General features: G+C 36.5%; 1 protein-coding gene across 1 annotated transcript in view; it reads left to right on the top strand.

Annotated features, from left to right (window-relative positions):
* LOC101270501 (N-deacetylase and N-sulfotransferase 4) overlaps positions 1-13,204 on the top strand; it is a 251,015-nt gene that overhangs the window by 210,351 nt on the left and 27,460 nt on the right. The window contains exons 8-9 of the mRNA XM_049708891.1: positions 3,634-3,757; positions 11,497-11,671. Of these exons, the coding sequence (XP_049564848.1) occupies positions 3,634-3,757; positions 11,497-11,671 (299 nt within the window). The remainder of the gene's footprint in view (positions 1-3,633; positions 3,758-11,496; positions 11,672-13,204) is intronic.

Raw genomic sequence — 13,204 nt, 5'->3', positions numbered from 1 at the left:
AAGGATGGCTTTCATTGGTATTTCACCCATGAGATGACACTTTCAATTAGAACATTTTATACTTTCTTCAGCATGTGAGAGCTTTATATACTTTGCTCATGTCCTGATTAATTAAACTTTTTATTGAGTTGCTGTATTTTGAATTCACAACTTTGGCTAGAAGCACTTTCATCAGTGAGTACACAAACCATAACACAAAACAAACAGTCACAATAAATAAGACTGGCCTAGATGAAGATATTTATAATACAAGCATGTAGACCATTTTAAAGGTTGTGGGCAAATCTTCCAGACTATTAGATATTTGTTGTTGAAATCTTTTCTTCCTCCATGAATATAACTTGTATTACAATAATAAGTTACATGTGCGGGGGGGAAAAAAGCAGCACATATTTTCAGATATACCACTTTTGTTGTTGTTATTGTTTAAAATGTGCATTAATTTTCTCCCAACTCCCTCACAGCAGTTCTAACACTGGAATGACTACTAAAGAAACAAAACATTCCTATGTTGTAAAATCATGCTAAAAATTTAAGTCATATCCTCTATCATTTGTCATTGGATATTACTACTTCTTAGATCTGCTAGAACACTACAGGTTAGTAAGAAAAGATCTAGTTTTCTTCTTTGCTGTCTGTATTTACAGACAATAACTTATACTTTTAGATTTTAATATTTGACCTACCAGTATGGAAATGATAAAGCTTTTAGCTGGTTTTGGTCTTCCCAAGACAAACAAACAAGTTAAAGGAATTGGATGATAATATTTTATATGCTATGAAAATGCTATCTTAGTATGAAAATGATTGTGATAATTCTTAAAATCCATTCAGTCATAGAAGTCTGAAGTCTTCATTTGTTCTCCTATTGCTTCTGTTGGCAAAACTCCCTGTCAGAGGCTGTAAATTCCCTGAAGAATGGGCACAGATAAATGCTAAGAACCTGGCCTTTAATGTAAAGTTGTCTTTAAATAACTTAAACCTGACCCATGCATCCCTTGCAATAAACATGAGATATAAAAGTGGTCCTCAAACCCCTATTTGCTCAGTTGTTCTGAGGTGAGAATGGAAAGATGAAATATCCCACCTCATTGCTGAATCCTGGAAAAAATTTCTATCAGCTAAAAGTGGGGCAGTGAAAGGGGATTGACAGGGAGTGGGGTAGGCCTGGGTTTAAGGCACTCAAAGTTGACACCGTAGTCCTACTAGAATCCTGTGGACACATGGGCATTCTTCATGATTCTAGGTCATGTGATTTTGATATCACTAGGGTAGGAGAGGATTTCCAAAAGGGTTAAGTTTAGCACAATAATTCTGAAAGCATAATTCATTGGCCTTAAATCTTCTAGAAGATCAGATTTCCCATTGTCAATATTGATTTCTCACAATTTGACTGACTTACCCTGGTACATTTACTCTGGTAAAACTAAAAAGAAGTTGATTATACGCAAAATAGAACAAAGTTTCTCTTAGAGCATTACAACGTGTGAGAAACTTCCTCTACAAAATATTTATATCAAAGACAGTGGATAAAAATGAATGTCAAGGATAGATGAAAGCACAGGCAATAATAAAGTAAATATACATTTTGAGCCCATGGACCCAGATTTTATGGCTGATCATATGAACATCAAGCCATGTGTCTACTGTCCCTGGCTGAAATTGCTTTCTCCTTCCTTCCTCTCAGAGGCCTCCTGACATCCCTCCTGCTTCTGGCAGCGTGAAGGTGTATGGCTCAGAGCATAAAGGCTTTGACTTTCTGTAGCCCAGGGGAGCTCTGGGTGCAATTCTGTGACCATCAGGGTGGCTAAACATTTGTACATGCTACCAAATGAGGTTATAGAGTATTCATTTTAAAATATTCAGCAATAATTCAAAAATATCCCTATATCTTTGCCCTGGATCCATCCAATCTCGACATCTCAGGAATGTTAACCTATTAATATTTTCAGCTCTTGTGTGTCTCAAAAGTCTCCCTCTCTGTCTCTCTCTGTCTCTGTCTTTCTCTGTCTCTCTCTCACACACAAACACAAGCTTCTTTCTCATCATCAATTAAATATTTTTATGTAGGCCCCATTCTAAAAAGTATTTAGAAAGAAACCTTCTGGATTCCCTGTTCCCTTCCAGCTGCTCTTCTATACTACTCCACCTCTAATTGATTTCCTCTCCCTGGAAGATTTTTGTTCCTCCTCTCACATTTTCTCCTTGTTGAACTCCTTTTATTTTCAGGAGGAAATCAGGTCAGTTCTTCAGGACTGCTATTGCCCCCCATAACGTTCACGTCTAAATTTTTCAGTGTGTTTGAGATAGTTCTTCTGTAGTTTGGGCCTCTAATTTAGTTCTTAACCAGTTCTGACTCCTTTAATATTTTTTGTTACTTCTATATAATTTGATTCCATATTTGTTCATTTTAAACATGTTTTTCAATTAGTAATTAAATCTCCTTAAGGGCATTTATTAATTTTTGTCCTCACATTTCACTAGGAGCCACCCATTCTGGATTTCTTAGGTCCCCCAAGATCTGTTGTTACTTTCCTTTATATACACAATTCTCTGATGATCTTCTCTGCTTCCAGATCCCCAACTACTATCATTTTTGTTGTGCCAGCCCTCTTGTGTAGTTCATTCCAAGCTCTCCTAGGGCTGGAAAATCCAACAAAATCTCCTGGGTGCAACACGTTACAAAAGAAAGAACCTTTTCCACGAGGGAAGTTTTGATTTATGAGAGCCTGTCCCTTCATGACCCTTCCTGCTGTGGTCCTCAGTATCTGGCCTGACTCAGGTTTAGAGGTGACATTTGTGCCTTCTGTGATATGTACACTCAGTGGGTTCTATCACCCAGTCTGTTTAGCCTAGTGTCTCAGCTATCAGACTTGATTGTCCCATCTTGTCAGGGTAGAACATTCAACTGGCCGCCTTCCAGAATCCTGCACTCCTCTTTCAGCCTTACTGGAAACATGTTTTTAAGGTACAACCTTAAAAAATGCTTCCTCCTGGAAGTCTTCACTGACTTCCCAAGTATAAATCACCCATTTTCTCAGGTATTAGAAACACACTCTGCTCTTATCATGGAACCTCCCTCACTACGCTGCAATTACCTGTTTACTTGACTCAAGTCCACAGATACACTTTAAGTCTATCGAGGGCAGCAAATGTATTTTTCTTATCAAGATTTATCGTCAATCATTACTACAGCAACTTGTACAGAGTTGCACAGGTCAACATCTTTAGAATAGTTTGATTTAATTTAATTGATCTGAATATAATATTAATTGAGGTTCAGGTATTGTGCTTGATGTCTTTGATACTTTTGCCACTCATCCGACTCCAGGAGGGAAATTGAACCACCTGATTTCTGAAGTTCTCCCCTAGCTAGCTGTATTATCTACCAGTCTGCTTGACTTTGACTATGTCCTCATATTAAATGAAGTGTTTAGGTCAATAGAATCATGAAGACTAATATAAGAACACAAATCATTGCCACATGAAATGCACTCAACTGATTTTAAGGAAATCATTTTGATACTGGAATGATTTGGTCTTTTGCATATTACCTTTTGAGCAGAAATTTTGTTACAATATATGTCTCTTCTTTTATTGCTGTATAACCTGTTGCCTCCTGTTTTGTAATAGGAACAACAGCACTTTATTTATTTCTTCTTATGCACCCTTCCATCATCAGCAATCTCCCCAGCCCCAAAACATTTGAAGAAGTCCAATTCTTTAATGGCAACAACTACCACAAGGGAATTGACTGGTAAGAAAAATAACAAAAAGTAAAGTCCATTATTAACACATGCTCGTTCACAGCTGAGCAATTATAGATGTATGCATGGCACCTACATAATTACAGAATAAATGTATGTTCAATTCTATCATAGTGAATTAGAAATTAATTTATAATGATATATTTAATCAGTGTTGCCTATAATTTGATTTGGACAGTGCAATAATGATAATATTTTTCTGGTAAATTATTATGATTGAATAAAGAGGATTATGGAATATTTTTCATCAGCACTATTCATAAGGATACTTAAAATTCTCCTTAAGCATATTATTATTTTACTGTGCCTAGAATTTTTTTTAACTAAATACATAATTTGTCTTCACAGTGACTCTTGAGAAAACAAATAAATCAGTAGGTTGTTTTATTTTATAGTCCGTGACATGTATCTTCATTAATCACATAGACTGTAAATGTTGTATTATAATATAAGCTGGTATTTGTCATGCCAATAACAGAGCATTTCCAAAATCATATTACTGCTAGTCACACATGTGCATAAGAGGAAAATTACTTTGTATTTGATAAGTTATGATAATTTCAAAATCACAATATTTTTCCTTAACTGAAATAGAATAAACCTGGTATTGTAACTGATGTTCACTCTGGGGAATTTTTCTAGCTCTATCCCAATTTTCTAAGGAAAATATGGCCCTGATTTCCAAATCCCCCCCTGAGGAAAGTTCCCCTCAATGCATACCTCTGTAGCATGTAACCTTATGTCAACATTACACGTGAATATGTCCTCATAAAAGGCTCATTCTTTTAAGATGCAGCTAGGAGGAGAGGGGGGCAGGGGCGATGCCAGTGAGCAGATTTGACTTCCCATCTTGAGTAGAGCCGTGTCCACTCTGCACCTAGGAGATCACTATTCTACCTTACTTTAAAAAGACTAAATAAATTTTGAAATTGCATGCAAGTTACTGAAAGCAGAGCAGCAATTTTATCTGTGAGCTCAAATGGAACACAAATTGTTAAGCAGGAATATAGATGACACTTTTCACCACTTCACATTTGGGAAATATAATAACAAATGCCAAAGAGGAAAATAAGTTCTTATATGAATTCTTCATTGCTCTTATTATTTATTTCTAGAACATTTGAGGGTTAGAGAAGTGATGAGCTGTAAAGAGGGTTACACACATAATTAACGCCTTGCACTGAATTAACTTCTGAACATATTGATTCCATAATCTACACACAGAGGAATGTTCCCACAGCATATGGAAGAGTGAACCTGCCGAGGCACCACAGAATCAACTGGCAGGAAATATCTCCTTAATTACTCTGGATAGACTATAATGTGTTCACATTGCTACACATACTACAAATCATGCAGAAGTTAAAAGGGAGGAAAGCAACTATGCCCTAATCAGTTTAGTATTTTATAGCTATTCTGAGATTTTCCTCTTTTGTGCACTTTAATCTCAATTTAAGAATTTTGCATTCAAGTTTGCAAACATAAATTTGCTATTTTTTTTGAGAGAACACATTTTATTCTCAGGAATTTTAAACATATCATAAAAGTTTAATATATACAAATCAAGATAAGAATAATTCCTTAATTACATCTAGTATGGATGACACAGGGAAGAATATATTTTGAGAGACCAACTGTGAAAGGAAACTGTTATATAAATTTTCCACAAAGGTGTAAATAGTTTAGCAGTCTATCCTGTGAGGTACTTGAAATATTCTGGGTTTTTTTTCAAGTTAGAAATAATTTATTTTGTATAGTTTCCCTATTAAAAAAATTATACAATTTTTAAAGGTTGCTTTCCTTTTATGCTTATTACGAAATATTGACTATATTCCCTGTGTTGTACAATACATCCTTGAGCCTATCTTACACACAATAGTTTGTACCTCCCACTTTCCCACCCCTATATTGCCTCTCTCCCCCTGCCACTAGTAACCACTAGTTTCTTCTCCATATCTGTAAGTCTGCTTCTTTTTTGTTATATTCATTACTTTGCTGTATTTTTTAGACTCCACATGTAAGTGTATCATACAGTATTTGTCATTTTCTGACTTATTTCACTTAGCATAATGCCCTCCAGGTCCATCTATGTTGCTGCAAATGGCAAACCTTTGTTCTTTTTTACAGCTGAATACTATTACATTGCATATTCATACCACATCTTCTTTATCCATTCATCTGTTGATGGACATATAGGTTGCTTCCATATCTCGGCAATTGTAAATAACATGCTATGGACATTGGGGTGCATGTAACTTTTTTTTTTTTTTTTTTTGCGGTACGCGGGCCTCTCACTGTTGTGGCCTCTCCCGTTGCGGGGCACAGGCTCCGGACCGCAGGCTCAGCGGCCATGGCTCACGGGCCCAGCCGCTCCGCGGCAGGTGGGATCTTCCCGGACCAGGGCACGAACCCGTATCCCCTGCAGCGGCAGGCGGACTCTCAACCACCGTGCCACCAGGGAAGCCCATCATTGTAATTTTGATTTGCATTTCTCTAATGATTAGTGATGTTGAGCATCCTTTCATGTGTTTGTTGGCAATATGTATATCTTCTTTGGAGAAATGTCTGTTTAGGTCGTCTGCCCATTTATGGACTGGGTTGTTTTTTTTTTGATATTGAACTGCATGACCTCCTTGTATATTTTGGAGATTAATCCTTTGTCAGTTGCTTTGTTTGCAAATGTTTTCTCCCATTCTGAGGGTTGTCTTTTCATCTTGTTTATGATTTCCTTTGCTCTGAAAAAGTTTTAAGTTTCACTAGGTCCCATTTGTTTATTTTTGTTTTTATTTCTGTTTCTCTAGGAGGTGGGTCAAAAAGGATCTTGCTGTGATTTATGTCATAGAGTGTTCTGCCTATGTTTTCCTCTAAGAGTTTGATAGTTTCTGGCCTTACATTTAGGTCTTCAATCCATTTTGAGTTTATTTTTGTGTATGGTGTTAGGGAGTGTTCTAATTTCATTCTTTTACATGTAGCTGTCCAGTTTTCCCAGCACCATGTATTGAAGAGGCTGTCTTTTCTCTGTTGTATATTCTTGCCTCCTTTATTAGAAATAAGGTGACCATATGTGCGTGGGTTTATCTCAGGGCTTCCTATCCTGTTCCATTGATCTATATTTTGGTTTTTGTGCCAGTACCATACTGTCTTGATTACTGTAGCTTTGTGGTATAGTTTGAAGTCGGGGAGCCTGATTACTCCAGCTCTGTTTTTCTTTCTCAAGATTGCTTTGGCTTTCGGGATCTTTTGTGTTTCCATACAAATTATGAAATTTTTTGTTCTAATTCTGTGAAGGATGCCATTGGTAGTTTGATAGGGATTGCATTGAATCTGTAGATTGCTTTGGGTAGTAGACTCATTTTCACAATGTTGATTCTTCCAATCCAAGAACATGGTATATTTCTCCATATGTTTGTATCATCTTTAATTTCTTTCATCAGTGTCTTACAGTCTGCTGCTTACAGGTGCTTTTCTCCTAAGGTAGGTTTATTCCTAGGTATTTTATTCTATTTGTTGCAATGGTAAATGGCAGTGTTTCCTTAATTTCTCTTTCAGATTTTTCATCATTAGTGTATAGGAATGCCAGAGATTTCTGTGCATTAATTTTGTATCCTGCTACTTTACCAAATTCATTGATTAGCTCTAGTAGTTTTCTGATAGCATCTTTAGGATTCTATATACACAGTATCATGTCATCTTCAAACAGTGACAGTTTTACTTCTTCTTTTCTGATTTGGATTCCTTTTGTTTCTTTTTCATCTCTGATTGCTGTGGCTACAATTTCCAAAACTATGTTGCATAATAGTGGTGAGAGTGGGCAACCTTGTCTTGTTCCTGATCTTAATGGAAATGGTTTCAATTTTTCACGATTGAGGATGATGTTGGCAGTGGGTTTGTCATATGTTGCCTTGATTATGTTGAGGTAAGTTCCCTGAATGCCTCCTTTCTGGAGAGTTTTTTATCATAAATAGGTGTTGAATATTTTGAAAGCTTTCTCTGCATCTATTGAGATGATCATATGGTTTTTCTCCTTCAATTTGTTAATATGGTTTATGACATTGATTGCTTTGCGTGTATTGAAGAATCCTTCCATTCCTGGGATAAATCCCACTTGATCATGGTGTATGATCCTTTTAATGTGCTGTTGGATTCTGTTTGCTAGTATTTTGTTGAGGATTTTTGCATCTATGTTCATCAGTGATATTGGCCTGTAGTTTTCTTTTTTTCTGACATCTTTGTCTGCTTTTGGTATCAGGGTGATGGTGGCCTTGTAGAATGAGTTTGGGAGTGTTCCTGTCTCTGCTATATTTTGGAAGAATTTGAGAAAGATAGGTGTTAGCTCTTCTCTAAATGTTTGATAGAATTCACCTGTGAAGCCATCTGGTCCTAGACTTTTGTCTGCTGGAAGATTTTTAATCACAGTTTCAATTTCAGTGCTTATGATTGGTCTGTTTATATTTTCTATTTCTTCCTGGTTCAGTTTCGGAAGGTTGTGTTTTTCTAAGAATTTGTCCATTTCTTCGCGGTTGTCCATTTTATTGGTATATAGTTGCTTGTAGTAATCTCTCATGATCCTTTGTATTTCTGGAGTGTAAGTTTTTACTTTTCCTTTTTCATTTCTAATTCTATTGAGTTGAATCTTCTCACTTTTTTTCTTGACGAGTCTGGCTAATGGTTTATCAATTTTGTTTATCTTCTCAAAGAACCAGCTTTTAGTTTTATTGATCTTTGCTATCATTTCCTTCATTTCTTTTTCATTTATTTCTGATCTGATATTTATGCTTTCTTTCCTTCTGCTAACTTTGGGTTTTTTTGTTCTTCTTTCTCTAATTGCTTTAGATGTAAGGTTAGGTTGTTTATTTGAGATGTTTCCTGTTTCCTGAAATGGACTGTACTGCTATAAACTTCCCTCTTACACCTGCTTTTGCTGCATCCCATAGGTTTTGAGTTGTTTTTTCATTGTCATTTGTTTCTAGGTATTTTTTTGATTTCCTCTTTGATTTCTTCAGTGATCTCTTGGTTATTTAGTAGTGTATTGTTTAGCCTCCATGTGTTTGTATTTTTTGCAGATTTCTTCCTGTAATTGATATCTATTCTCATAACGTTGTGGTGGGAAAAGATACTTGATACGATTTCAATTTTCTTGTGACCCAAGATATGATCTATCCTGGAGAATGTTCTATGTGCACTCGAGAAGAAAGTGTTTGGGGATGGAATGTCCTACGAATATCAATTAAGTCCATCTTGTTTAATGTATCATTTAAAAGCTTGTGTTTCCTCATTTATTTTCATTTGGGATGATCTGTCCATTGGTGAAAGTGAGGTGTTAAAAGTCCCCTACATTTATTGTGTTACTGTCGATTTCACCTTTTATGGCTGTTGGCGTTTGCCTTATGTATTGAGGTGCTCCTATGTTGGGTGCATCAATGTTTACAATTATTATATAGTCTTCTTGGATTGATCTCTTGATCATTATGTAGTGTCCTTCTTTGTCTCTTGTAATAGTTTTTATTTTAAAGTCTATTTTGTCTGATATGCGAATTGCTACTCCAGCTTTCTTTTGATTTCTGTTGGCATGGAATATCTTTTTCCATCCCCTCACTTTCTGTCTGTATTTGTCCCTAGATCTGAAGTGAGTCTACTGTAGACAGCATATATACCAGTCTTGTTTTTGTATCCATTTAGCCGGTCTGTGTCTTTTGGTTGGAGCACTTAATCCATTCACTTTTAAGGTAGTTATCGGTATGTATGTACCTATTACCATTTTCTTAATTGTTTTGGGTCTGTTATTGTAGGTCTTTTCCTTCTCTTGTGTTTCCTGCCTAGAGAAGTTCCTTCAGCATTTGTTGTAAAGCTGGTTTGGTGGTGCTGAATTCTCTTAACTTTTGCTTGTCTGTAAAGGTTTTAATTTCTCCATCAAGTCTGATTGAGATCCTTGCTGGGTAGAGTAATCTTGATTGTAGGTTTTCCCTTTCATCACTTTAAATATGTCCTGCCACTCCCTTCTGGCTTGCAGAGTTTCTGCTGAAAGATCAGCTGTTAACCTTATGGGGATTCCTTTTTTTGTTATTTGTTGCTTTTCACTGTGGCTTTTAATACTTTTTCTTTGCATTTAATTTTTGATAGTTTGATTAATATGTGTCTTGGTGTGTTTCTCCTTGGATTTATCCTGTATGGGACTCTCTGCTTCCTGGACTTGACTATTTCCTTTCCCATATTAGGGAAGTTTTCAACTATAATCTCTTCAAATATTTTCTCAGTCCCTTTGTTTTCTCTTCTTCTTCTGAGACCCCTATAATTCGAATGTTGGTGCGTTTAATGTTGTTCCAGAAGTCTCTGAGACTGTCCTCAATTCTTTTCATTCTTTTTTCTTTATTCTTCTCTGCGGTAGTTATTTCAACTATTTTATCTTCCAGGTCACTTATACTTTCTTCTGCCTCAGTTATTCTGCTATTGATTCCTTATAGAGAATTTTTAATTTCATTTATTGTGTTGTTCATCATTGTTTGTTTGCTCTTTATTTCTTCTAGTTCCTTCTAAACGTTTCTTGTATTTTCTCCATTCTATTTCCAAGATTTTGGATATCTTTACTATCATTGCTCTGAATTCTTTTTCAGATATACTCTCTATTTCCTCTTCATTTGTTTGGTCTGGTGGGTTTTAACCTTGCTCCTTCATCTACTGTGTGTTTCTCTGTCTCCTCATTTTGCTTAACTTTCTGTGTTTGGGGTCTCCTTTTTGCAGGCTGCATGTTCATAGTTCCTGTTGTTTTTGGTGTCTTCCCCCAGTTGGTAAGGTTGGTTCAGTGGTTTGTGTAGGCTTCCTGGTGGAGGGGACTAGTGCCTGTGTTCTGGTGGATGAGGCTGGATCTTGTCTTTCTAGTGGGGAGGACCACGTCCGGTGATGTGTTTTCAGATGCACCTGGTGTGTCTGTGAACTTATTATGATTTTAGGCAGCTACTCTGCTAATGGGTGGGGTTGTGTTCCTGTCTTGCTAGTTGTTTGGCATAGAGTGTCCAGCTCTGGAGCTTGCTGGTCATTGAGTGGAGCTGGGTCTTAGGGTTGACATGGAGATCTCTGGGAAAGTTTTCACTGTTTGATATTACGTGGGGCCGGGAGGTCTCTGGTGGACCAATGTTCTGAACTCGGCTCTCCCACCTCAGTGGCTCAGTCCTGACACTCGGTCGGAGCACTAGGACCCTGTCAGCCACATGGCTGCTAGTGTTGGAGGGTCTCCTGCAGAGGCAGGGGTGGCTGTGGCTCACTGCGGGGACAAGGACACTGGCAGCAAAAGTTCTGGGAAGTACTCCTTGGCCTGAGCCCTCCCAGAGTCTGAAAAATTCTTAACTAAGTAAAGATATGAAGTAATTTAAAATATTTACTAGGCAATATGGTGTAATTTGCTGTTTGCCAAGGGTAAACCTAATTTTTCTGGTTTTGGTTTTCGATAGCACAGAACACCAACCCAAATGTAAAGGATTTTCCCTCTGTTCTTTAACAACCTACCTATTTCATCTCACTCTTTCCCCTGCCCTAACTAGTCCATTAGAACAATATTACCTGGGATTGTTTTTACATTCAAAGTGTATACAATAGTCTCTATTTTGACTATTATAACACCAATAATTAGAAATTGATATAAATGGATGTCAAATATTTAAATTATTTCTTATCCATAGTATGGCAGGAAATCAATTAGACCTCAAATTAATTAATTGTCTTTCTCTGCCTTCAGGTATATGGAATTTTTCCCTACTCCACCCAACATTACAAGTGACTTTCTATTTGAAAAGAGTGCTAATTACTTCCATTCAGAAGAAGCTCCCAAACGAGCTGCATCTCTGGTCCCCAAAGCCAAGATCATCACCATCCTCATTGACCCCTCAGACAGGGCATACTCTTGGTACCAGGTATGAAGCAGTGAAAAATACCATTAAAAGCATTTGGTCATAGCTTGAATGTAAGCAATGGTGAATTAACAAAGTAAAGTCCAGATGTATTGAACAGTCAAATGTTAAAAGAGCTAAACAAACAAAAAAAATTATGAGAAATAAGAACTATTGATAAGATCTAATTGATATCAATTTGGGCAAGGAGTTTCAAGCATAAACATAACAGAAGAAACTCACACACCAAGGAATTAATAGATTGAACCATATAAACATGTAAAATGTTGGTCAGTCACAATTAACAAAATTAAAATTACTATCTAAGTAGAGCATCTTTAGCAATGGCTTAGTTCCCTTAATTTGTAAAAAAAAAACAAAAAGTTCCTGCAAACTGGTAAAAGTAACTAACTAAATAAATATTTGAGTAAAAAAATGAGCAGACAAGCAAAAGGCATAGATAAACAATTTACATACACACACACAAATCCAACCGCACAATAATTTACATGAAAAATTAGGGATCAACAAAATATAAATCAAAATGGTACTTTTTAAAATATCATCTTGGTAAAAATTGTCATGCTTGTTCTCTCTGTTGACAAGGATGTGTTGATAAAAGTACTAGAACTTTCCAATAGAAGGATATATATGGAGATATTTTCTGAAAACTAATTTGATGACAGTTATCAAAAGGTTTGTAAAGGTACTTTTGTGCTGTGATTCCTCTTCTGGAATCAATCATAAGAAAACCTCAAAAGGATTAAAAATATGTATCCCTTTTTTATTCATCAAGGTACTAATCATAATAACAAAAGGAAAAGTAAATATCCAACAATATAGAATTGTGTCACACCGAAATGGAGTATTCTTCAGCATTTCATGATGGTTTTAATCCATAGAATGATAATTAAAACATAGTGTTCATTCTAATGTGTGGATAGATATTAATCAAATAAGCAAAAAGGTATATAATTAGAAATTTTGAATGCTCTGTGAGGAAGTATGGGAGGTGCTATGAGAGCACTCTCTAGAGAAGTCAACTTTAGACTTAAAACTGATGGACGAGTAGGTTTAACTGAGTGAGGGTAGAGGGAGAGTGGGGCAGAGGGAAAGTATGTGTAGTCCCCTGGGTGCAAAGAACCACAGCGCAGCTAAAGAACTAAAAGAAAGGGTTCATGTGGTTAGAGAGCAAAACCCGAGGTGGAGACCTGTGGGAGATGAGTCTGAGAGGCAGATGGGGGCTAGAAGCCAAGTGGGAGAACCAAGTGGCCACCATTCCTTGAGCCATCGAAAGCCTTTTTAAAATGTTAAACCAGAGTGTAACTACCAGAATTCCTTTTAGAAAACATGATACTATCTGCTATTTGAAGAATGGATTGGAGTGGAAGAAGTAACCACTCAGAGAAGTCAAGTAGAGGCTATTGCAATAGTCCTGCTGTGAAATGGCAGTAGCAAGGACAAAGATAGTAAGTAGAAATGGAATGAAGGATAGAGTGTCAAGAGATAGGGATTAAAATCAACAGAGCCTGGTGAGAAACCAGTGTCAAAGATAAA

The sequence above is a fragment of the Orcinus orca genome, chromosome 4, assembly GCF_937001465.1.
Source record: "Orcinus orca chromosome 4, mOrcOrc1.1, whole genome shotgun sequence".
NCBI lineage: Eukaryota > Metazoa > Chordata > Mammalia > Artiodactyla > Delphinidae > Orcinus > Orcinus orca.
The sequence above is the reverse complement of the archived record's forward strand: the minus strand, read 5'-3'. Positions and strand labels throughout refer to the sequence as shown.